Source organism: Puntigrus tetrazona, unplaced genomic scaffold (genome assembly GCF_018831695.1).
Source record: "Puntigrus tetrazona isolate hp1 unplaced genomic scaffold, ASM1883169v1 S000000846, whole genome shotgun sequence".
NCBI classification, from domain to species: domain Eukaryota; kingdom Metazoa; phylum Chordata; class Actinopteri; order Cypriniformes; family Cyprinidae; genus Puntigrus; species Puntigrus tetrazona.
Window position 1 is genome coordinate 99,196 of NW_025048446.1, and position 23,348 is coordinate 122,543.

At 37.2% G+C, this 23,348-nt stretch overlaps 1 protein-coding gene across 1 annotated transcript; it reads right to left on the reverse strand.

Moving 5' to 3' along the window:
- Window positions 1–396: 396 nt before the first annotated feature.
- On the reverse strand, window positions 397–22,458 carry LOC122335658 (neurturin). The gene is made up of 4 exons (XM_043233512.1): window positions 21,841–22,458; window positions 20,842–21,257; window positions 7,280–7,556; window positions 397–4,414 (listed from the first exon to the last, which is right to left on the reverse strand). The coding sequence occupies exons 3-4, from the start codon at window positions 7,527–7,529 to the stop codon at window positions 3,960–3,962; spliced, it is 705 nt and encodes a 234-aa protein (XP_043089447.1). The 5' UTR covers window positions 7,530–7,556; window positions 20,842–21,257; window positions 21,841–22,458; the 3' UTR covers window positions 397–3,959.
- Between the last annotated feature and the right edge of the window lie 890 nt (window positions 22,459–23,348).

Genomic DNA, 23,348 nt, shown 5'->3' on the forward strand with positions numbered 1-23,348 from the left:
GGCCTCTAAACCCAATTGGCCAAAGCAGTGATCATATAAATGTGTCGTATTATAAATGGGGTTAATGTTTACGAACCGACTTATTTTACGTTTTGAGAATCTGTTTTCGCTTCGACGTTAACGATTCGTCCATGCATTTATTGTATTGCTTTAATTTCTATTGTTTTTGTTTTTTTTTTACTGTCCTTACATCACCCCCCGCAGCAATCGCTCAAACATCAAAGCGCTGTAAACAAGATCTCTCCCACCAGAATCGAATTCTTCTGTTTATGCCCTGAAGTTGCGGCATTTAAATCTGCCGTCTACACATTCTACAGCGGAGCATAAACAGGAACGCGAATATAGAAACTCAAGACAAATAAGCAACTTTTTATGTTTTTTTTTTGTAAGCTGGGTATGTTTATTCAGCAGACTTTAGAAATTCCATTTGGCACAAGTGTAAAATAATAAATACGTTTCTGTCTCCCTCCTGAAATATCTAAATATAAATGAAAAGCGTTTTGCAATAAATACAGTTTATCCACAATACAGATGCACTGCATCGACATTTCCGCTGTTGGTGTGAAAAATATCCAACACTCCCAAATGCTGATCATGATTAGCTGACATAGGAAATATAACAGCGACACACACACGCGCACACATTAGCATTTCCGTAATACTGCTTTTGACTCATTTGAACACAAATACAGACACTAAAGCGCTCCACTCCAATAGAAATGGACAGAAGTAGAGTCACTTAACCCCTTGTCTTATTTGCATTAGCTTTTTCAGAGGGGACAAAAACTTTTACATGCTAGGTGAAGTCTAGCTAAAAGGAGTAGTTCAATCAGAAAACGAATACTTGCTGAAAATGTACCAGCCCGAAGGGTTTCTTCAACAGATTTGGAGAAGTGCAGCATTGCATCACTTTCTGCAGTGAATGGGCGCCGTCAGAATAACAGTCCAATAAAAACATCACAATAATCCACACCACTCCAGTCCATCTATTACAAGTCTTGTAAAGCCTGAAGCTGCATGTTTGTAAGATACAAATCCATCACTAAGACACTTAACTTCAAACCGCTGCTTCTGGCTCAATAATTGTGTTTATACCGGATATAACAATAATGTTCATACTCATTCTGATAGCACCCATCCGCTACAATGGATCCATTGATGATCTATATTTCTCCAATAAAAAACAATTGTTTCTGCATCTTGGATGGGTTTTAAGGAAATGTTTATTTTGGGAGAACTATTCTTTTAAAGTTAACTTACAGATTGTATTCATTGTATGCTATTTTTCAATACAAAAAAATAAGAATTTTACTTGCACAGACAACACTGGTACTGTCTTATCGAAGCGAGCGATCGCCTTCTGTATCCAGTTAATAAGCTTAGACACAGTTTAATCGCCTGCTAGGGTTCCATCTTTGGCAGGGTGCCCTAAATGTCTAAAAACAAATCGAAGACGACGTGTTGTCTTGTCCGCTACTGATAGTTCCACAGGGCAAGATGTACCGTTTGCTTAAACTTGAGTAATTCCTTGCGCTCAAGGTTTGACGGCGTGTGGCAAGATAGGGGAAAATCCATTTTCATTCGGAAGGTACATGGCGTTTTAGTTTACAGTTCGAATACATAAATGACAAAACACATTTTCCGCCCGAATTGAAATGTAATTGATCCGAGTAAAACGACCGCATGCTCCATTAGCTGTTGCCTTGTTTTTACAGTAATTCCATTAGCTTCGAAGGAAAGACGTGTTTAGGGCTTGACGGATCCTGGCGTGACTCCAATCTCATTTGTAGTTTTGTCCTTAATTACTTCAGGGTTATTTAATTAGTGCACAGTCTTTTTCGGTGAGAAAGAGCGAAGTGAACGAATACGGTTGTAGATTATCGTAATAATCTTTGCACCGGTTTGGGGATTGTGGCTCATTTGACGCAGACCAAATCCAGCTGCATCAGATTGTTCGGCTCGCTTTGCGCATAAACCAGATTTGTCCTTTTGTGTTTCTGACTTGCGTGAAATACGGTGTAATATATACAGGAATTAAACTGGAATGTAGCAGTAAAAGGACTGGATACACTTTTACAGCGTGTTTCTGAAAGGCCAAGGCTAAACTTAACGCTTAATCCTGTACGTCTGAACCGCTTAGAACTGCTTACAACTCCACCGTTAGTCTCTTCAGCACTTCGTCTTCAACGGGTAATTGCGTTTTTGACAGATTTCATGCTCCGTAATTAGTCCGGTAACTAATTTATTCCAGAAAAGATAACATATAATAACATTTCCTGTGGAAGGGACGCACGTGCACTCTTAAAAATAAAGATTCGAGGGATTTTCAGCCTAGTATCAACGGAGGACCGTTTAAGCTGCACAAAATTTAAGTACCTGTTTGGCTCTAGAAAATAGCATATGGGAGGTCACATTTCTGCAATATATGTATATACTTCAGTAAAAAAAATCTATATAAATTAATGCCTGTACAAAGTTTACAATTTAAATATATATTTTTTCATTAATTTTCGTTTTTGCATTACTGTAGTGAGAACGAGTGCAATATCAAAATTTAAAAAAAAAGACCATTTTCTTTGTGAAAGAAATATTTTCATGTCTTTCTCTTGATTCTAAGATTAAATTAGCCATGTTCTTGGTTTTGAGGGATTTAACCCAATTTGCTGTTGCCTTAGAAACCCAAATCCAATACTTTGATCTAAAGAACTTTCTGACTTTTTGATTGACTTGTACAGCAGAAAGTGGTTCTCATGAGAACAGGTCTTTGTTTAATGTGAAGTGCCGCAAAGAACCTTTTATTGCTAACAGTAGAATGTTCCATCTGCGTAAATAAAGGTTACGATTACTTGCCCGTAAATGTGTTCAAGGATAATACATGCATATGTTAGCTGTTGAGAAGGACTAAACCTGGAATTGCTTTCCAAAAGACAATGCATCTGGAGTATCGTTGTCTAAAAGAATGTAAACATGAACGTGACCATGAGAAAAATGTACGTTTCAGGTCTTTGAGGGACGACACCTTTGGGGAAAACTTTTAAAGCTATACTTGCCCTTGGAACTGGATAGCCTATTCCTATTTTAAACGTAAATATCAGGGTGTAAATTGTCTCGAGGACAGGAGAAGTTTGGATTTGATCAGACATGCTTTGGCGAGGCTTTAAGGTCAAATTCAGGCGCTTGATATTGTGTGCATATACGTTTCAAGTGACAGTGTTGTTTTAGGTAATAGTCTAGGAGACTTTTGGTCGAGAAGCATTTCTCTACATGTATACCTCTAATTCATATTTCTGACTAGCGTAATCCCAGGAAGTGGGTGCGGTCGAACAAGATTCATTGCATGTACATTCTTCTAAGAAAACAAACAAAAAAGAAACAAAGAAAGAAATGAGGTAGTTTTCACAGCTGCGTTGCACTTCATACTTCAGTATTCAGATTTGTAACAAAAGCGAGCAGCGTACAGTTGTCGCTGTAGCCCTCTACCGTTAAAATATATATATATCTTCGGTTAAATACTACTATATCTGTACTTGTTCTTCTGCAGAAGTTTCCAGTGGAAGGCGAATAGAGTCTCTCGCCAGCTTTTGGTCCCATCGAATTAAACCAGCGATCCACCTTTGGTTAAAGTCCAGTGCCCTGTGCTAATCAAAAGTGCCAGTAACCACTGAAAAGGCAGAAACAGAACTTTTTCCCATAGTTGCCAAGGCTTTAGACAATTCAGGCCTTGTCTTTTGTGTTTTGCGTATCGCTTTCAATCTTTCCATGGTGGCATTATGGGTCCCTCTCGGCATCTTTTTCAGAATTGCAATTTGCCCTGCGTTCTCGAATAGTTCCATGCTTTCTGCGTGTCACATGGTCGCCCTTTCCAAAGTTCCTATGGTTACCACGGAATGTTGAAACGTCCTCTGTTGCCATAGTAATGTATAGACATTTTCCCTAAGGTTTCCCCAGTTAGGGGAATGTCATACGCAACCGCACGCTCTCGCAGAGACGTTCTGGATGGTGTAGAACCTGTGCTTGTTGTCAAAGAAAGACATTTTCTTCTCGAACTTCGTAGGGCGACAACACGGGCCGTAGCGCGCCTTTTCCTTTTCCCCGTTGTCCCGTCGTCGGCCGCCTTTCTCACTGGAGCCGTTATTTAACTGCATGCGCTCCATTACAAAGTCATAGTTGCGTCGTTCGTGGATGCACTTTCCGCTGCAGTACCTGAAGCGCACCGTCTCGTCGCTCTCGTACCCGAGCCCGAGCTCGCTCACCGTGAGCTCGATCTCGTGTAAGGAGCACGGCTTGGGGCCCTTCCGCGCTCGTTTGGTTCTCCGTCCCGTCTCGGCTCTGATCCTCCTCTCCTTGCGGTCCACCAGGGTCCCGATCACCTTCCTCAACTCGCCCTCGGTGAAGCTTTGGAAGAGGTACGAGACTGGAGGAAGAAAAACACAAGAGGAGAAAGTTAATGCTTGGCGGTTGCTCTTTCACAATTCAGGAGACTTAACTGAGTTCTAGGCCAGAAACCTGCTGGAAAGTATGCAAATGTGTATGCTTTCCAAACGTTTTACTAATGTGCCATTAAACATACTTAATGTGCATTTGTGTTACTGTACCGGTAACAAAACCACACTTCTCAAAGAGCGATTGAATGTCATTAAACCAAAGCCAGGCTAATTTAGCGTGGGTTCCCTCCAGAGTTTCTGTGGTTTTGGTTTTGGATTTATGATTAAAAGTAAGGTCCATTGTTAATGTTACTTTAGCATCTCATTCTACAACATAAATTATGCGCAATCAGGCTTCAGATGTGAATTTTGAAGCAACTTAAATTGCGGTGTATTTCACATAATACATTGAATTACATTCTTATTTGAGGACTGATTTTACTTGAGACAAAAACATGGGAAAAGCAACTCTAATGCTAAAAATCTTCAGGATTTTGTGTAAAAGCTCAACAGATTTTCCCATTAGGATTTTCTCTGCCGCGATGGTAGTTGATCTGAACGGCTCGCTAATACAGCGATTCTTATGGGAACGAGTTACTTGCATTACGTTACGCATCTATGCCTTCACATGCGTTTCAGACCTTAGCGATGTTTGCTTTAAGTATCAATTTTGTGTCGCATGTTTTCCTTAGAAGTAAAACTAGATATAAACGCAACAATTGTTGAAATGCAGTAAGAAAATGGACCTTATGGAGGGTGGAAAGCGTGTTTAATTTGACAAAAGAAAACAAGGCTAAAGTTGGGTTTAAACGTGCAGTTCGTTCTATAGGTTTATTGGACCAGCACGAGTGTTTGAAGTCAGCACCGACACAGAAAATGGCATATACACTGATTTTGCACATCCATTTCAAAGTCTTGCGAACTCCATTGTGTTCTATATTGTTTCAATTCTGCTGATTGGCCACATGGCCACAAAGGTAATGTTGATAATCTAGCTGGCGAACACGCATATGGTTAAATATAAAATGAAAGCTTTCAGTAAGAATGTGTTAAAACATTGTATATCATTACTCTCCAGCAAAAGCGTGGTTTTGAATTTATAGTGTTAACTGCTGTCCAGGAAAAAAACTATATTGTCGAGCCCTGGATTTTATATTTTTGTACTTTTTTCTTTTCGTTTTCATCTGTGTCTAATTAGATTTTTATGGCGTCTACCTTCACTGTGGTCTCCAGAACTATAAAATTAATGTGGATAGGCAGTATGTTTGGGCTTTAGACATTTGAAATATTCAATATGAGGTATCTGACTTTGATTGAGACTTCAGCGTCTTGGCAAGCGCAAGTCTGAAACTCTAAAGGCGACATGCGGAGTTACTTTCTGGAGACGTATCTGAAAAGTGGGAAATTTCCATGTGCGCTTCATTTAATTTCGTCTGGGTTAAGGCGGTGTAAGTAAATGCAATTGCAAAAATTAGTGAATGTAAACGTACCTAATACATTATGATGGAAGTGAATGCACGTGTCAAATTCCTGGGGCTTAACCTGCACATTCTGTTAAGGATACAATCGCTCACTTTAAACCGTTGTAATGATCAGAGTTGTAAAGCAGGATTATGTCCATCTTTAAGATGGCTTTGGAGCATTTTTGCACTGACCTATTGCTACTCCAACCCTGGCCCTGCAGTGTCGGATAGTGTACAATTTGTGCACATTTTTTTTTTTTCTAATCAGAAACACACCGTTTCGGTTTATTAGAGACACCAAGTTGAATGTCAGCTAAGGGAGATATCCAAAATGTGCACCAGGTCGAGAAACGCCGCTCCATATGTAAGATGAGAATAGGTCTGCTTTTCTTTGCAGTATTTACGAGTCAGTCCGGGTGTGTTTTTAGAAAATTGCTTTTTGCGTGAAAGCACATGCTGTTCGTGCAGATGTTTAAGCATAGTGTAGGAAGGGGTTGAGGAAAAGGTGCGAAAAATTGTTGACGATGAACTAAATTTGGTTAAAACTAAACTTTCAGCACATCAACAAAACGTCCCCCGCAGCTTATGAGGTCAAGGCAAGATACCAAAGGTGTCAGCTGTGAGATATTTTAGACTAATGGAAAATTTATAAGTAAGCCTTATGTATTTCTCTCTACTTCTGTAGCACTCAGCTACTTAGTTTCATTTCTATCTATATTCTCAGGTCTCTGTTCATATATATACGTTGCACTGATTTTATCCAACACCGTTTCACTAAAAAACGTCTTTTGACAGTGTTTCCCAGAATCTCCAGAGTTTTGAAACGGTGGAAATGAGAGCATGTCTTTTTGCACCCTTTCAGAAAACTTTCATGCCAGAGAATATTTGGGATCCATCAAGTGGACAAGTGGGACACTACGTGACGTTTCTTTTGTAAACACAAGTGTGTCCAAAGTATTATATTTTTGTAAATAGGTTTATATAACCTGTACTCATGCACATTATGCTTATACGTACACCTCTCTTTTACGGCACTACATGTCTGTCTTTATGGAGCACTGTGGTTCTGTGAGGCACAACATTTCAACATTTCTCCACAGAATGACAATAAAGCTTGTTTGAACTTGAATTACATCTACTAGCTGAACGTTCTACTCTGTTCACCTGGGCGGTCTTGTCTTAAATATCAAGCGAGCTGACAGACGCCGCTTGTGTGGTACATGTGAGCCCGATGTTAAATGAGGAGATATGTGAGGCGAGCAGCGCTGCAGTATAAACACGACGGCGACTGTAGAAAGACATATTAAATCCTTCCTTCACATCTGCGTCAACGCGACCTAATCCACTCTGGCGCTGGCGCTAAGGAAAAACCAAAAAAAAGCTTTCTCTTACATTCTGAGAGAAGCGAGCCCATGTCCTCGGTGGCTCTGGACGTTCGGCGCGGGGCTGGCTTCCTCGCTGAGGTCGACGAGAGCGAAGACGAGGATGATGGTGACGGTTCAAGCGCTGTGGAAGGGTCTGGTGAAATCCCTAAGGCCTTTGGGTAGGAAGACCCAACAGGTGACGCGGTTTTCATAAGCAGGAGGAAAAACGAGGCACCGAGCAGGATGAAGGCGAGGGTGACCTCTTTCCATACCCTCATCTTAGAGCAGCGTGGAGCATTGAAACTCTGAAAAACACATGTCAAAACAATCCCGTTAGACGGCTCGTCGGTGTTTGGTTAAGCTCAGGGCCGGCTTGCCGAGATTGTTATCTGTCTTTCGAAATATGTGGCTGTCTTCCTATTTATCGAAAGCTTTCGGTGAACTGTGAAAACCGTTCCTGAGGAATGGCGGAAAAATGCACGGCCTTAAATGAATGGTGTGCGCAAAAATGACAGTTTGTCATCTTGTCGTATCCAAGCTTTTCCATGCAACAAAAGCGGATGATTTACGCTTCTTAAAAGAACTAACAGCGGTATAAAAATGCGGCCCGTCGTGCACATATCACTTGTGTGCTGCATTTCTAGTCATAAGATAAGTAATGTTAAGAACACACTGAAATTTAACAGGATGAGTGTATTTTTTATGGGTCTGAATTGGACGTTCAATAGCGTGTGCTGATTTTCCTGTGGAAGCATATTTCAGTTTGAAATGCAATATTTAAAATGGCAATGCATTTCTTTAAATTGACATTTTTCCATCATGTGCAAAGTGTATTGCAACAATGTATACGGTATATTACGTTCAGATATATATATATATATATATATATATATATATGTATATATATATATATATATATATATATATATATATATATATATATATATATATATATATATCTATATATATATATATATGTGTATATATATATATATATATATATATATATATATATATATATATATATATATATCGAATATAAAAAAAAAAAGTGTTTCAATAACACTATTTCCGACTTTTTCTATGTGCATTATTAAAATTCCTTCATACACACTTCTTCAAAATGCCCAAGAGATTTTATTGTAGAATTTCACTGGGCATAACTCTTTCTGTCCTGGTTTCGTTCCCTGACGTGATGAAAGTTGCAAAGCGAAAGCGAAAATTTCATGCGAGTTTATTGCATTCTAACAGGAAAGAGTTTTATTTTATACACATCAACACTTCTTTTAAAGAACACTCCTTTCTCACATGATGCACTGAAGCAATCCAATAATCCAATGTTGATCCATCCATATAAACCAGATTCAGCAGCACCACTGTTATGGACACACGTCACACGTAAGAAGGTATATTTCGGGGAACATTCCCACAGATGGGATGTTTTTTTTAGAGAGTTTTTCGTGCACTAAGAGGAAAAGTTATCAGAAAAACACACACACACACACACACACCAGCCTGTAAATGTGAAGGAATGGTCAGTGCAGTAATATATTGTGCCATTCACTTCCTGAATGTGTTGAACTTTTCATGTTAACTCTGAAGAATTTTTAATAATGCACGTAGAAAAAGTAGAAAATAAAATAGGTGTTATTGCATTTTTTTTTTTTTTTTTTTTTTAACTGCTGGAAATGGCAAATGTAAATAATAATATTTTCATTTTTCTTTCTCAACCAAACTGTGGGATAATGAAAAATGTAAATTTAAATAAGAAATGCATTGCCATTGTGAATATTGCATTTCAGATAGAATTTTGGCGCACACACGTTTCCATCATTTTCCTTCCCTTTGCAGTAATCTTCAATTGAGTATTTAAAGTTGGCAAATCTAATTTTAATATTAATGTAATCTTTTATACTGTGCATTATTATGTTGTGATGATGTCTAAAGTCACGATACTATTTAACATTTTTGTTTGATTTTTGATTTAGAATGTGTATAAATATTCATCTAAAAATGATACATTTATTTATTTTTTTTTATCTGTACATAAAAACTTTCATTCAGGAAATGCTAGCAAATGCCAGAAATACCAAACTGAATGACATTTTGAAGTATGAATGTGTGTATATATATATTTTTAATTTGCTTTCAGCAGCATACTTGGCATACAAGGTGTGTTGTTGTTTTTTTTAATAAGCCTTAAGTATGCTATAATAAAACCTACCGTCTGTGTTGATAGGTTAGTTATTATCATGAATAGAATGAGGTTGGCTCTTTCAGGTCATGATCTTTTCTATGAACTGTCTCCTTTCCCCAATTGAGTCCTCATCTTCAGGAAGGTGTGTCCTTCATAACATCCACCTGGGTGGAGACCCGACATTATTGTACCCAAGCAAGCCCAAACAATTAGTCCTACATTTCCCGAGGGGGAATCTTTTGTTTGCAGAGATGATCCATTCAATGCGAGCAGATCCATGACACTAAACAGACCTCCAGTTGAAATTACCTGCACGGTTTGAAATGGAAAAAATGGAAGGATTCTATTGGCATTTAGAATTCCAAGAAGAACCTTTTAACGTCCATGCGTTCTTTTCGTTCCGCAAAAGTTTCGATTTTTAAAATAATCTTCTCGCTACGAATAACTGAAAGGTTGTTTGGGGAACCGAAAGTGGTTATTCTATGCAAAAACGCCAATTATTTATAGAGCGTATGGTAAAGGGCGCATTCTCTCCACCAAAATATTGAATAACCAAATACGCTCTGGGTGGTGTGGCTGATGGGCGTTGAAGTTTTCGGGAAGTCTAAAGTGCTTTCTTCAAACCTTCTATGTGGGCCTGCTGGTATAACATCCCCTGCCAGATCCAAACGTTGTCTTTTGTTTGTTTAGCTAAATACAGGTCTATGGAGCATACATCTCCGTCTTGCATGTACACACATATTTTTCTTTCATCCTCTCAAAAGACTGCATTCTTCCCTTCTGAGGAATCTCTTTCCAACGCTGTGTTGTTTTTGCCGTGTATTTTTTATTTTTTTTGCCGAGAAGTCTTTGTTTTCATTGCTATCGCTAGGTAGGTTTTCTCCAGAGTAGGAGAGGACGGTGGAAAGCTCTTCCCCAGATGAGGAAACGGCAGATGAGTAACATTTAAGGACAAATCCAGACAGTATATGCTGGAAGCGTTTCGCCAGACTGACAGTATGCATGCTGGTCTTATGGGTCAACGTGGGTCGGGCTGCCTGTTCATGTTGGTCTAGAGATGCTCCAACCGGTGCTCGCTTGCTAACGTTGGCCCGTGGTGCTTTAACGCTATTTGTTGTATTTTTGTGCATTGAAATGTAGACATAAGTGAATTTCTTTTTCACCTGTAAATATTTTAATGCACTTAGTCGGCAATAATGCAGCAGTTACTTTTAGCCCACATCACTCAGTAAAGTCAGATTTTTGGCCCTTATCTAAAGCCTTAATGGGTTGCCTGAAGGTAAATTAGGTAAATTGCAGAGGCTCAAAATGTCCCGATAGATAGACGAATGGATGGATGGACGTATGGATAGATTTTTATGTTCGTATTTTTAAAGGAGTGGCTCACGTCTGGTTTGCGCCCCGAAAAAATATGCACAATGATTGTTATTTTTTTTCAAGGCGGTTTTTCATTGTGACCCTTTTAATAAAAAATTAAACGCATTTTCCCCCGTATTTAATAGTTGAAATTCTAAATCTTTCCTAGTTTTCACTTATTTCGCACACAGTCTAAGCACTTTTGGTGGAAGAATGCGATTACTTGTCAGAAATGTCACAATGCCAAAAATGAGATATATTCTCATAAAAATATATATATATTCTCACATATTCTAAATAAAAAAAATAAAAAAAAATATAAAAAAAAAATATATATATAATAATATTATTTATTTATTTTTGATGATGAAAACAGGTATGTGATATTTAAGCTGATACGGTTTACCATGTGGCATAGAAAGTGCTTAATGCCTGTCTAAATAAGAGTAAGTTTTTAATAAGAAAATTAATGTCCCTTTTTTTTTTTTTTTTTTCTTGTCTGGAAACCAGTGCCTTGACGATCTTCTCATGCTGTTGGAAAGCACGCCGTCATTTCTGTTGCGTTCTGGTTCTCTTTATCTCGTTCGCTGTGTGTTTTGGAAGCGACGTTATCGCTCTCGTCACTTTCTTTACTCGTCCCAATATAGACTTGGCACGTCTAAACGCTCAAAACGTCCGACGGACGATAACGAATAGGCAATCGTTATGTAATCGAATGTCATGAAAGCACGTCCTGGTCCCGTTTCTCCCCGAACTCTCACGAAAACAGTCAATGCTATAAAAAAATATATTTATGGTGCTTTAAATAGGCTTCAATCGAAATGTCGGGTGGATGAATTACGACCTGCATACCTTTCCTATTTGGTTTCACGGGATTTGTGTATTTTGAAATCCAGGGTAATCCGGGCGGCAAAATGTCTTACAGAACACTTTTGTACCAATAAACTTCCTCCAGATTCGTATTACCGCTAACGATTATTCGCCTTTCAGCTTTAATCGGCCTTTAGTTGCCGTACAAATAATCAAACAGCAATTTGAGTTTTCAGAGATGGCCGTTTGATGAATTGGCCTGTTGAGGTGAATCGTTACCATCGGTGGAGTCCTGCTAATTAACTTTATTTACACAGACCGTTATGAACGCATTGGACGATTGCGTTCGAGACCTGCTCGGTGCTGATTATCGAGTCCGACGCTAACTGCAGCGTGTTTGATGGATTATTTTCTGATGTCGTTGTTACCTCATCGTCTATTTTAAACGGCCGCGATATGACGCTCGTTTCAGAGGCCGCATGCAGCGTCGTTTGTTTAAGTCACTAAATAAGCAGCGCTCTCTGTGTAAATGATGGCGGGCTTTTTAGCTAATATTAATTTCGGGCTGAAACTTTTGCTTGTTCAGCAGGTACTTCCATCCTGAAATAAAGGCAGTTTATCGTAAAAGATGCCAACAATGTCGCAATTCAGAATTTTTAAACAAAAACGGTAAACTTATTCCGGTTCGTATTTTCTACATGCATGCAAAAAAAACGGACCAAAAATGTTGATACTTCATACATTGATGAATTTCATACATTGTTGATACTTCATACATGCATACATACATCATATAAAACTATTCTGGATTTACTTTAAAACAGTTTTCACTAAATAGCAAGTAAGCGTCATGCATATTTAAAAAGAAACGCATTGAATTAAGTACGGTATTGCTGTAAAATAATTCAGTACTAGCAAGACGCAAATCACGTGAAGCCTAAACCCCGAAATGCATTAAAAAAAAAGCTTTTTCCCTGGAAGAGAGTGAATGTCTTTTTCTTGTTATCCGTCACAACATCGGGAAGCTTCTCATCTTATCTCTTATCTGTAGCTGGCAAAGACACACGGTTTAGCGAGAATTCACATGCACAAGAATATCACACTTTACAGTTTCTGAGAAGCGTGTCTGTGTGATCTGATGAATTATGTTGCCGCGGCGATGTGATATAATCAGACTGATTAGGATACACCAGAACTAACATTTGTCCTTCGCTGATATTGATGCCTGTCCTGTCAGCCTCATGCTTAAGAGATACTAACATGCGTTGCATAATGGTGTCATACAGGAAAGGGAAAAATACAATTAAAATATTAGAAGTTAAAATAACTTTTACATGTGAATGTAAAATGTAATTTTAACAGTGATATAAAGCTGAATTTTCAGCATCATTAATCTAGTCTTCAGCGTCTCGTGATCTTTCAGAGATTTGCTGCTCAAGAAGCATTTATGATTATTATCAATGCTGAAAACATTTGTTTTGCTTTTATTTTGCATTTTCTTTTGCATAGAAAGTTTAAAAATTATTATTTTGTAACATTATAAACATCATTACTGTTTTTTTTTTTTTATTATTTTATATTATTTTTTTTTTTAGAGTCGATTCAATGCATTCTTGTTGAATAAATCTATCAAAAAGACCTTTATTAAAAATAAAAATAACCCACACACCTTTGATCCATAATGCAATGCCTCATTATTCAACTTCGGCTCATCCAATCAGATTATAGATTCAAAACAGTCTTTTAAATGATTTGACTCTTCTTTTAAACTAACGTTTTTCACGATGTGAAGCTGTTTTGCATCCATATCCCAATTTATATCGTTCATTTGTAAATAATCTAAAAATAAAACGGTTATATATTTAATTCACTGTGTTATACAGAAATAGCCATCGCCAGAAGGTTATTTAATACATAAACCGTTATGTGTAGTGATAGTGATTTATATAGTTAATGTGATATATAACGCATGCTGTGATATGAGGTTTTGCTCGTAGCACACACACACACACACACACACACACACACACACACACTCCGTTGTCATTTTTCACACACCCAGCTGTAATTTATACCTCCACGTTTTCTACTGGTAATTGCAAATGATTTGAAAACACAAAGTGTGACAAACTACCTGTTTCCTGAACAAGTTTCTGGAAAGGTTCTCATGTTCAGATTGAAGTTGAAGTGAGAAACTTTCCAGAACTCCTGGTAGTTTGTCACTCACGCTTCATTTCCTGCAAATGTACCGAAACCCGAATTCTCGCTATCTAAAACATATTTGGTGACATCTTTTGAACCTCCATCGTTTTTCCGCTGTTATTTTGGATCTGTTTTTGAAGCTTTTTCATAAGTTGGGACACGCTTCTTTAAAGTTATGAACCGCATAGTTATGTTAATATAGTTAAATGTTAACACAAAAGGTTTAATTTAAACATCAATTAAATAAAGTGGTGTTTTTGGGTGGTTTTTTTTACATTTTTTTACATTTGTTTACTTTTTTTTTTTTTTTTTTTTAGTTTTTTTTTTTTTTTTTTTTTTTTACATGCAAACACCTAATGTTGTGTTAATTAAAATGATAACCAAAATTATTAAAATGATTAAAATGACTAGAATTAAAAAACTGAACAAGTTCCAGGAACACTTTCATAATATTTACAAAATGGAACATTAATGATTTACTAACAATTTTAAAACGTTAAAAAAGTATGTTTAGAAATTAGTTTTAGAAATTATTATTTTATATATATATATATATATATATATATATATATATATATATATATATATATATATATATATATATATATATATATATATATATATATATATATATATATATATAAGATTTTTTTTTTTTTTTTTATTGTTTAAATTTACAGGAAGATCTGATATACCGGAAATTATTTGGTGTATAACCGTTTCAGTCAAAAACAGTAACAGCAGAAAAACTGTAACAGTATTTTATTTTAAAATGCACTCCAATAACGCACTTTTTTTCTAGTTCTTTTTTTTTTTAATACAGAAAGTAGATCAGGTTTGTCCAGGCCTTTCCTGTGATTAATTTTACAGTAATCAAATGTTTCCCACTTTCCGTCCCGTCACTCGCATATATCGAATAATTGCTAAAGCTAAACTTTCCAGTTGTGTCAGAGCCGTAATCTGCAGGCGGAAAGGCGAAGCCGTTTAATACTTGATCAACACCTACTTCACGCTCCTCATTGAAAAGCAGAGGCGCGTAAGGCTTTGGTCACTTCAGCGGTTTGGGTGAAGGCCCCGGGTCCAGCACAGGGCAGATCGGTGGCGGCTGGCCGGCAGAAGGGGGGCAGGAACACACTCCAAAGATCAGGCTGGGATTAGCACTAATGCGGCCTGCTTTATCTAGCGTCACGTGGGCTAACACCTGGGATTGGCTCGCGGGGTGTGGAAGCAGCCGGCCAGGCTAATCTCACTGTCGCCTCATCCGTGGGATTCACACACACACACACACACACACACACACACACACACACACACACACACACACACACAGAGACTCTGTAAACTTAATGACTTTGGATTTACTCTGAAATACATGTCTTTGTAGCAGTGCTGTCAAACGATTAATCAAAACGATTAATCAAATATATATATATAAATATATATATATATATATATATATATATATATATATATATATATATATATATACACACACAGAGTACAGTGCACGCATATATTATGTAAAAAAAGTGTTTATTTTGGAATGCGATTAATTGTTTGACAGCACCGATTATAGTATTTTGTTACTTTATTACTGTGTTTATTTCTTTGGTTGCTATATTTTTAGGTCCATACTAAAATCCTAACCAGGGACAAATAAACAGTAAAATTCATAACATAAAAATATAATCATTTATATAATAATTTAGTGTGTATATATATATATATATATGTATATATATATATATATATATATATATATATATATATATATTATTATTTATTCATATGTAAAAATATTTATTTTAGAATATTTTATTTATAAAGTTTATTAAAGTATGTTTAAGTCATAAAGTTTATTAAAGTATGTTTTTCCTATTTTCTACTTAATAATTTCACATTTGATTCAATGTGTTACTTGGGTTTTTCTGTAATTATTTGTGAAATGTATTGAAAGTAATTTCAAAATATATTGTCTGTGCATATTTAACTTTTGTTTTCACTTCTTTTCTTAACTTTTGTTTTGTCGAAATCTATTTTCCTTTCGTTTTACTATTTGTTTCTAGTGCATGTGTGCTACGCTGAAATATATTTAAAGATTTTTTTTATTAGATAAAGTGTCAAAGTGTGTCCCAACAAAAAAAAATCACAGATATAATATTAAAAAAATGAAGAGTGTTTTGTTCATTTATGGTTACTTGAGAGTGATCGTGATTCGCTGCACCCTAAAATCACCAAAACGCCAACAAATCAAACACACCGAGCTTTCAGAAATTAAAAAAGAAGTTAGCTTCAAGAAAAGATCCTGCCGCATTTGAGATGCTTGCTTCGATGTGGTGTTTATCTAATGCAATGCCATTAAGACATTTTTTACATCTGGCTAATTGCGTCTAAAAGTGTCCGGATACTTTATACAGGCTTCTGTGTATGAAATGTTTGCAGCGGTTGAAGTGGGTCACTCACAAATCTTCCAGTGGTTACATAACTAGACTGCATAATCAACTATTTCAACATCTATTGTTGAAAACGGTTTGCTGCTCTCTGTGTGTTTAACTTCTGAACGCGCATTTAAACAGAGGAGCAGTTAGCATGCTATGTTATCAATGTGTCCTATTATCTGCCGACCCTAAATGTTGCATATAAACTAAACATGATGTCACATTCGGGCTCCGTTTCAAAATATGCTATAAACACTGACAAAGGCTCTGAGCATCTGCTCTTAGAAATCGCATGTTTACTGGAAGTGTTAGTCGACAGCTGTGAAAGACGCCATTTAGCATTTAGTTTTTGTGTATTTGGAGGTCAGCCAGTCCATGTGTGGATGCTATGCCTGAAATACAACAGCTGTCGCGTCCTGAACCTGTGAACGGGTGTAAAAATCGGACCGTAGCCCTGGAACCCCGGCTGGAGGATGCGTGTGTCCGTACGAGAAGAGACACGTTTGCGTTTCGAAAGTGTAACGATCACGCACCGTTCAGGAGAACGCCTTTTTAATTAGAATTGAATTAGCTACTTTTGTGTGTCGTGATGAGTTGAAACGTAAGCTTCAAAAAGTTTTAAAAAAAGGTACGTTTTTCGAGGAAGTAAGGGTGAATCTACCGGTTCGTCCGGCGCTGTAAGCAAATATCGAGGAGAATAGCGGTAGATTTTTACGAGTTTGATCGTTTTCACCATTAAAACCAACCAGGGGTGCGTTTCGTGGTCATTGCTTGAATTTCATTGAATTCTATCGCGACCGTAGTGGCATCCCACACAGCTGAATAACGTTGATGGACTTGAACTTAAAAAAAAGATGTGCATCAGAGTCTTTCTGGAGCTGAAACATCACCTTCTGATGTTCATTCATGTTTATTTTGTGCTATAATTAGTAAGGAAGAGATGATGATGATGTTGATGAGGTTTAAAATGGAAAGAGCACAGACAAAGCCTTATTTCGTTTATATGAAGAGATTTATTTTATTCGTTAATTACGGTAATTTTGGGGCTTGTTTTGAATTTTCAGTTTAGTTTTACATTTACATTTAAATTTTGTTAACTAGCACTTTTATCCAAAGAAACTTGCAAATGAGGACAATAGAAGCAATCAAAACCCACAAAAGAGCATGCAAGTGCTTTATTAGTATATCATTATAGTGTTATGTCTCCAAGGAAACGCTTAGCATTTTGTCCAATCAATAATAAAAGGAGACCATTTAACTGATCAATTCATTTTGAAATATCGAAACTAATTGTGAAGTGACAGATTCGAATGTCCTCCCATTCGATTTCCTGTTTGTTTTTGGCCCCTTTAACTTCACATTTTGCACAAACCCGGCAGACGCTTCAACGTGAAAGTAATGATTTACTGAATTATCGCGCACGCTTCAGAACATCGCGCCAAGGTGCTTATGCAGGTGATGTGGGTTTGAATTTGGCTTGTGGCATTCGTCTAATGTGTTGCGAAATTATCGGTGCCTTTGAAGAAACACAGACCACAAAATTAAGACGCTGATGGGGCAAGATGCACATTTTCTTCTCACGCTTATCCCAGTTAATACGAGTGCGTTTATGTAATATCAGATTCCTCTGATGAGGTGCCACAACTTCTCTTACTCTAATACATTTTATTGCTTTACATCCAATCTTTGCACTGGTTTGGTGGTTTTATAATGCTGGAATATTTGGTTCATACAAACATTATTCTTAAACCTCATTATTATTAGCATGTGAGTGATGAATATTCGTTTTAATTTCTTTTTCTCCTATGAAATATATATATGGTATCGTTTTTATTTGCTTTAAACGTATATTTTAAATCTAAGTTTTAAACATATGTCATTTTCGTAATACGTCAGCTCAGATTTGCGACGATAGCGTATGTTTTCTTCTCACTTTCCTCAGTCAATATTGTGTATAATGTGGGAGGAGGTTAGGGCAACGGATATTATGTCCCATATGTTCTTCCAGAGCCAAAAATGGAGGTGGTTTGAACCTGACCTGTTGTCCTCAGCTTGATGTCTCTTATGGACAGAGTTGGATCTGCTACACAAGGATAAACAGTACTCAACTTCTGTCCAGCATTGTACCTAGTTTTTATTTTATTTTTGGGCCTTTTGCCAATTTCATTTATTAGCGGTGTAAGTCCCTTTCCAGTGATTTTTCTCTCTTTTAATGGCATAGAATTTGATTTCTATGGGTACTATGTGCACAACTAATGTCTAAGTCCTCCAGTGTTTTACTATTTTTCTGTAATTCTGCCCTGTTCTGTATCTTTAAGACTGTTTTTGTGTTTCTGTGCGTTGGGAGAAGTCAGTGCAGATTTATGCAATTTATGGATTTTCGTGCAATTGTTTACAGAACGGTTCACCAAAGTTATTTTTCCAATGCCATGTCTTTCCAAATCTGTACGAACACAAGTAACAAAAAATGTCACCGTATTTTAATTCAGTTCAATGTTGTTTCACCCCAACTTTAAACTATGATCTTTTGCTATCAGCAGAAAAAAATGTTAAGAAGCTACTGACGTTGTTTTGCATCTTTAAGACCGACTTTGCATCTCTTGTGCTGAGAGGACAGTCTGGAGAATTCAATGTAGTAGTTTTATAATAGTGTATATTAAGTACAATGTGGGGACAGCGACGGTTCACCTAAAAATCCACTCACCCTCATATATAAACGATATAAAGTCTGCTCAGTGACATTCAATGGGCTCCAATGTTGTTTTTATCCCAAACCGGAAGTTGAAATGACATGAGGGTGAATATCTTCATACAGCTGGTATTGGTGGCCCTATACGTTGCATATCCAGCAACATAAAACATATGCCCTGTCCTTTGTGTGTTTGTGTTTGTAAAACAGGAATATGTAGTATTTTGTGACTGACAGATATTCAGCCCTATAGAGTCAACAGTTTAGTTCTGAGGTTTAATTTGTGGTTCCGCTGGGGTTTTCCTGCGGCAGGAATTCGATATCATCATATAACTGAGCTTCGGTCATTTCGCCCGCTCTGTGTGAACACGGCGAGTGCATTTCCTGCCATCTTTCACCCCCGTTATTTTTTGCGACTGGTAGTAAAAATGTACCTCGTGTAGGGGAAAGGCTGGAACATCTGACAGGAATAAAAGCCCAGATGCACAATGGAGAGACATGCACATGTGCGTCGCTCCAGTGATCAATAGCCGAAAAGGACGTGACCTTTGCATATCCCATCCTGACTAATGCATGCAAAACCGCAATGTATTCAACACCGTTTTAATCACGTATGCGTGATTTATAGCTTCCAGAGTTGTTGTTTTTTGTTTGGCAACAGCTGTGTTATCAGATATTACGAATGGATAGTCAAATCTGTAAACCGTAAATCAGTTGCATTGTGGAATTTTACGGTCTGGATTGAATGCCACGAATGTTTGCTTTCGCAAGCCAATGCTGAGGTTCGCTTCAGTCCAGACAGTTCTGCGTGCCGAAGAGCGGATCGCACTCAAATAAAACCCCGGTGCTATTGTGCGTGATGGCATTTTAAACGTCCTGATGATTAGCGACTGGCACACTTGAATGCAGCTTGCTCTGAGCGTGTCGGAGCAGGACAGGCAGAGAAAACAAACGCACCCGTCCAAGATCTTCTATCTGGAAAAATGCGAAGGGATCAAAATGAAATGCGTCAAAGCTCAGGGTCGCGTTTCGAATGGATAACGATGCACCTGCAAGCCGATTTCCAGAGTTCCCTCTGAGGTCGAAGGGAAAGAGTGTGGGGCGAAAGCATCGATTTTTACAGCGCGGACCTTCATCGGGCTTGCTAACTAAGCCCGGTTGAATCCCAGGTTACGGGAGTTGAAAGGCTCAAGTGAATATAAGCTTAACCTGCCATGACTTTGGCACCTCAAAATGCACCAGATCCCATAGACGAGTATGATTAGATCATCTCTACAGGTCAGTCGATATATATGTAAAATCTTTCTGAACGTATCGAACAAAAACGGTCTTCAGTTAGAATCTCTGCTAGTGCATATTTGGGATGTCACAAGAGTAAATGCGGATTAACCCAAAGGGAGTTCCTGAATACCAACAGATTCTCTTTGGAAACTTCTTTAACCTGGTTTACTTCGAACTACCCATAAATACCTTTATATCCCGACAGAGATCCGCTTTGCAAAGGTATGGGTTTAAAAAAGGCTTGTTGAACTGAAATGGACTGTAAGTGATTGTATGGTGACCTGAAGGTCTAGGACGGGAATCAAAGGCTTTCCTAGGGGACTTTGTTGTGATCTAATATAAAAAACTGTGACCAGGGATTTCCTTTTTATGTCTAATGCATCTGATAAAACAATGCAAAATCGAAATTTCTTATCAAGAGACGAATACAGATGTTACGACTTCTCCAAGTGCGGAAAACGTCGGCATCTTGATTCAGTTAATGTAACAACCTGTTTACTAATCGCGATCCCTGCGCTCTGGCACGGTGGCGCTTCCTGAATCTGTGGCGATCTGCGGTGTTTAACACCCCGGCTGTAAGTAGCAGCTTATGCTAACAAAAGAAGATGTGTCCTTACCAAGTGGCCAGCTAAGCCAGACTTATCAAGGTGGCGTTGTGTTGGCTTGACCTCAGGCAACAGGAGGGGAGGGCAAATCCCTCATGGAGGCAGGATTGGAAGTGTCCATCCAGACCGTATATCCATGCAATGAGATGACGACGAGAGCCTTCTGCGGGTTGGGTTATTAAGCACTCTACCAGTGTCCTAGAGATTCCTTCTCATGATGACTTCTCCTCCAGGCTTTTCCGACGTATGTTTACATTAAAATTTCTTCCGGCCACTCTGGAGGTGGGCTCGGAATTTCCTCATCCTTTGACATAGCTGGTTACGCAAGTCCGAGGCGAGCAGATCGGGGCTTTGCAATGTAAATCAGTTTGGAAATGAGCCTGCGCGTTGGCCTCAGGTGGTTTCTGTCCGTTTTTAGGAATCCAGATCTGAAACAGTCCAAATTGGCAGAATGAACTTTTGTGCACTTGGTTAAACACAGCAGCGTGATTAAATAGACCCTTAATGGGGAAGCAGGTGGATGTGCGTAAACTAGCAATTTTAAGGCTTCTCCCCTATCAATAAAGTATTGAATCCAGTTTCCATTCATGTCTGGTAGCTTGTAAGCATCACTTAGTGAGTCGAGCCTCACGCAGAGGGCTATTTCTAGAGGCAGTGCGTTTCAAATCGATCCCTTGTGAAGTTCCTCTGTTAAGATGCCTATAGACAGCACAGCGGTTCACTACGGTTTTCGCAACAGAGCCGTTAAGTGAAGCCAACAATTTTTTTAGTAAACCTTAATTCGCTCCAGATCTTCACCCCATGTAGGTTTTAGACCAATGTAGACCAAAAAAGTTTAGTACCAAACACGACAAACTCTTGGTGTTAAATTAATTTTTTTACATTCTCATCGTATCTTTATTGACTTGCCGTCAACCCAAATTAAATACATTTTGATACGAACCTTGCTGCGATCTGTTTATAAGGTACTTAAACCGTCTAAGCTTCTTCTTTTAGCGCTTCCAGACTTACCGTGTGCCATGTGAAGCTTACGGGCTGTCCAGATCCTGGTTTGGTGTCTTCTCATGCAAAGACCTTCATGCGTAAGATCCCTGCCTGTGTGTAAAGCGATGTGTGAGAGCAGGAGTTTGCGTGTGTATGTTTTTAGGGGTGTGCGCATGGAGACTTCCCCTTGGTCCCTGTCAGTCTTTCTCCTCCCTGTGTGTGAGACTCCTCCTCTACCAGAACAATGATCACTGGATGGGTCGGATTACCGTAGACTCTAATCACTTGCGGCGCAGTCTTGGATCTCCCCCTCTCTCGCCGGACGGAGCCTGAGGATGCTCAAAACCAGGGCACAATGAACACCTACTGTACGCCGCATGCTTGACACCAGAAGGGACAATCAATATAACTCACACTTATCCTGCCAGACAAGCTTCAGAGAGAGTCACTTAACTTACTTTTAGACATTAAACAAAGTTAAGTGACAAAGTAAGTTAATTATGCATGTTTAAGATTTAAAATCATTTAATGTCATTTTTTAATTATTATGCGATTTATAACCTTTTTAAATGCAGCACGATACTTTTCTCTTGATTGGATACTTTTCTTTTTCCTTAGGACAAATAGAATATTACTCATGTTTACCCTGACTATTTGCTCTTGGTGTAAACAAGGGGCAGCCTGCACTTAGTGCAAATTTGTATGAGAACCTAAATAGCATTTACTTTTTTTAAATACTCTCTGTAAATATCCTAATGTTGTCGTCATAGCAGTTTATTCCAGTGAGTTAAGATGGATTGATTTAGAGTAAATAAAGTAAATCCTGGACCACCTGAGTGTTGAATCAGCAGAGTTTGTAGATTTAACTCCGTATGAATCTTCAGAAACAAATAAAAAATCTGTCTGTCTGTCTGTCGCGTTTAATCACATCCCAAATTTTTTTTTTTTTTGCATGTGTGTATATTTCTTATATTTAAAAATATATATTATGTTTCTAAATTAAATATATTTATACATAAAATATATAAGAATATATATATATATATATATATATATATATATATATATATATATATATATATATATATATATATATATATATATATATATATATATATATATATATATATATGTATGTATATATATATGTGTATATATATATATATATATATATATATGTATATATATGTATATATATATGTATATATATATATATATATATATATATATATATATATATATATATATGTATATGTATATATGTATATATGTATATATATATATATATATATATATATATATATATATATATATATATATATATATGTATGTATATATATATGTATATATATATATATATATATATATATATATATATATATATATATATATATATATATGTATATATATATATATATATGTATATATATATATATATATATATATATATATATATATATATATATATATATATGTATGTATATATATATATGTATGTATGTATATATATGTATGTATATATATATATATATATA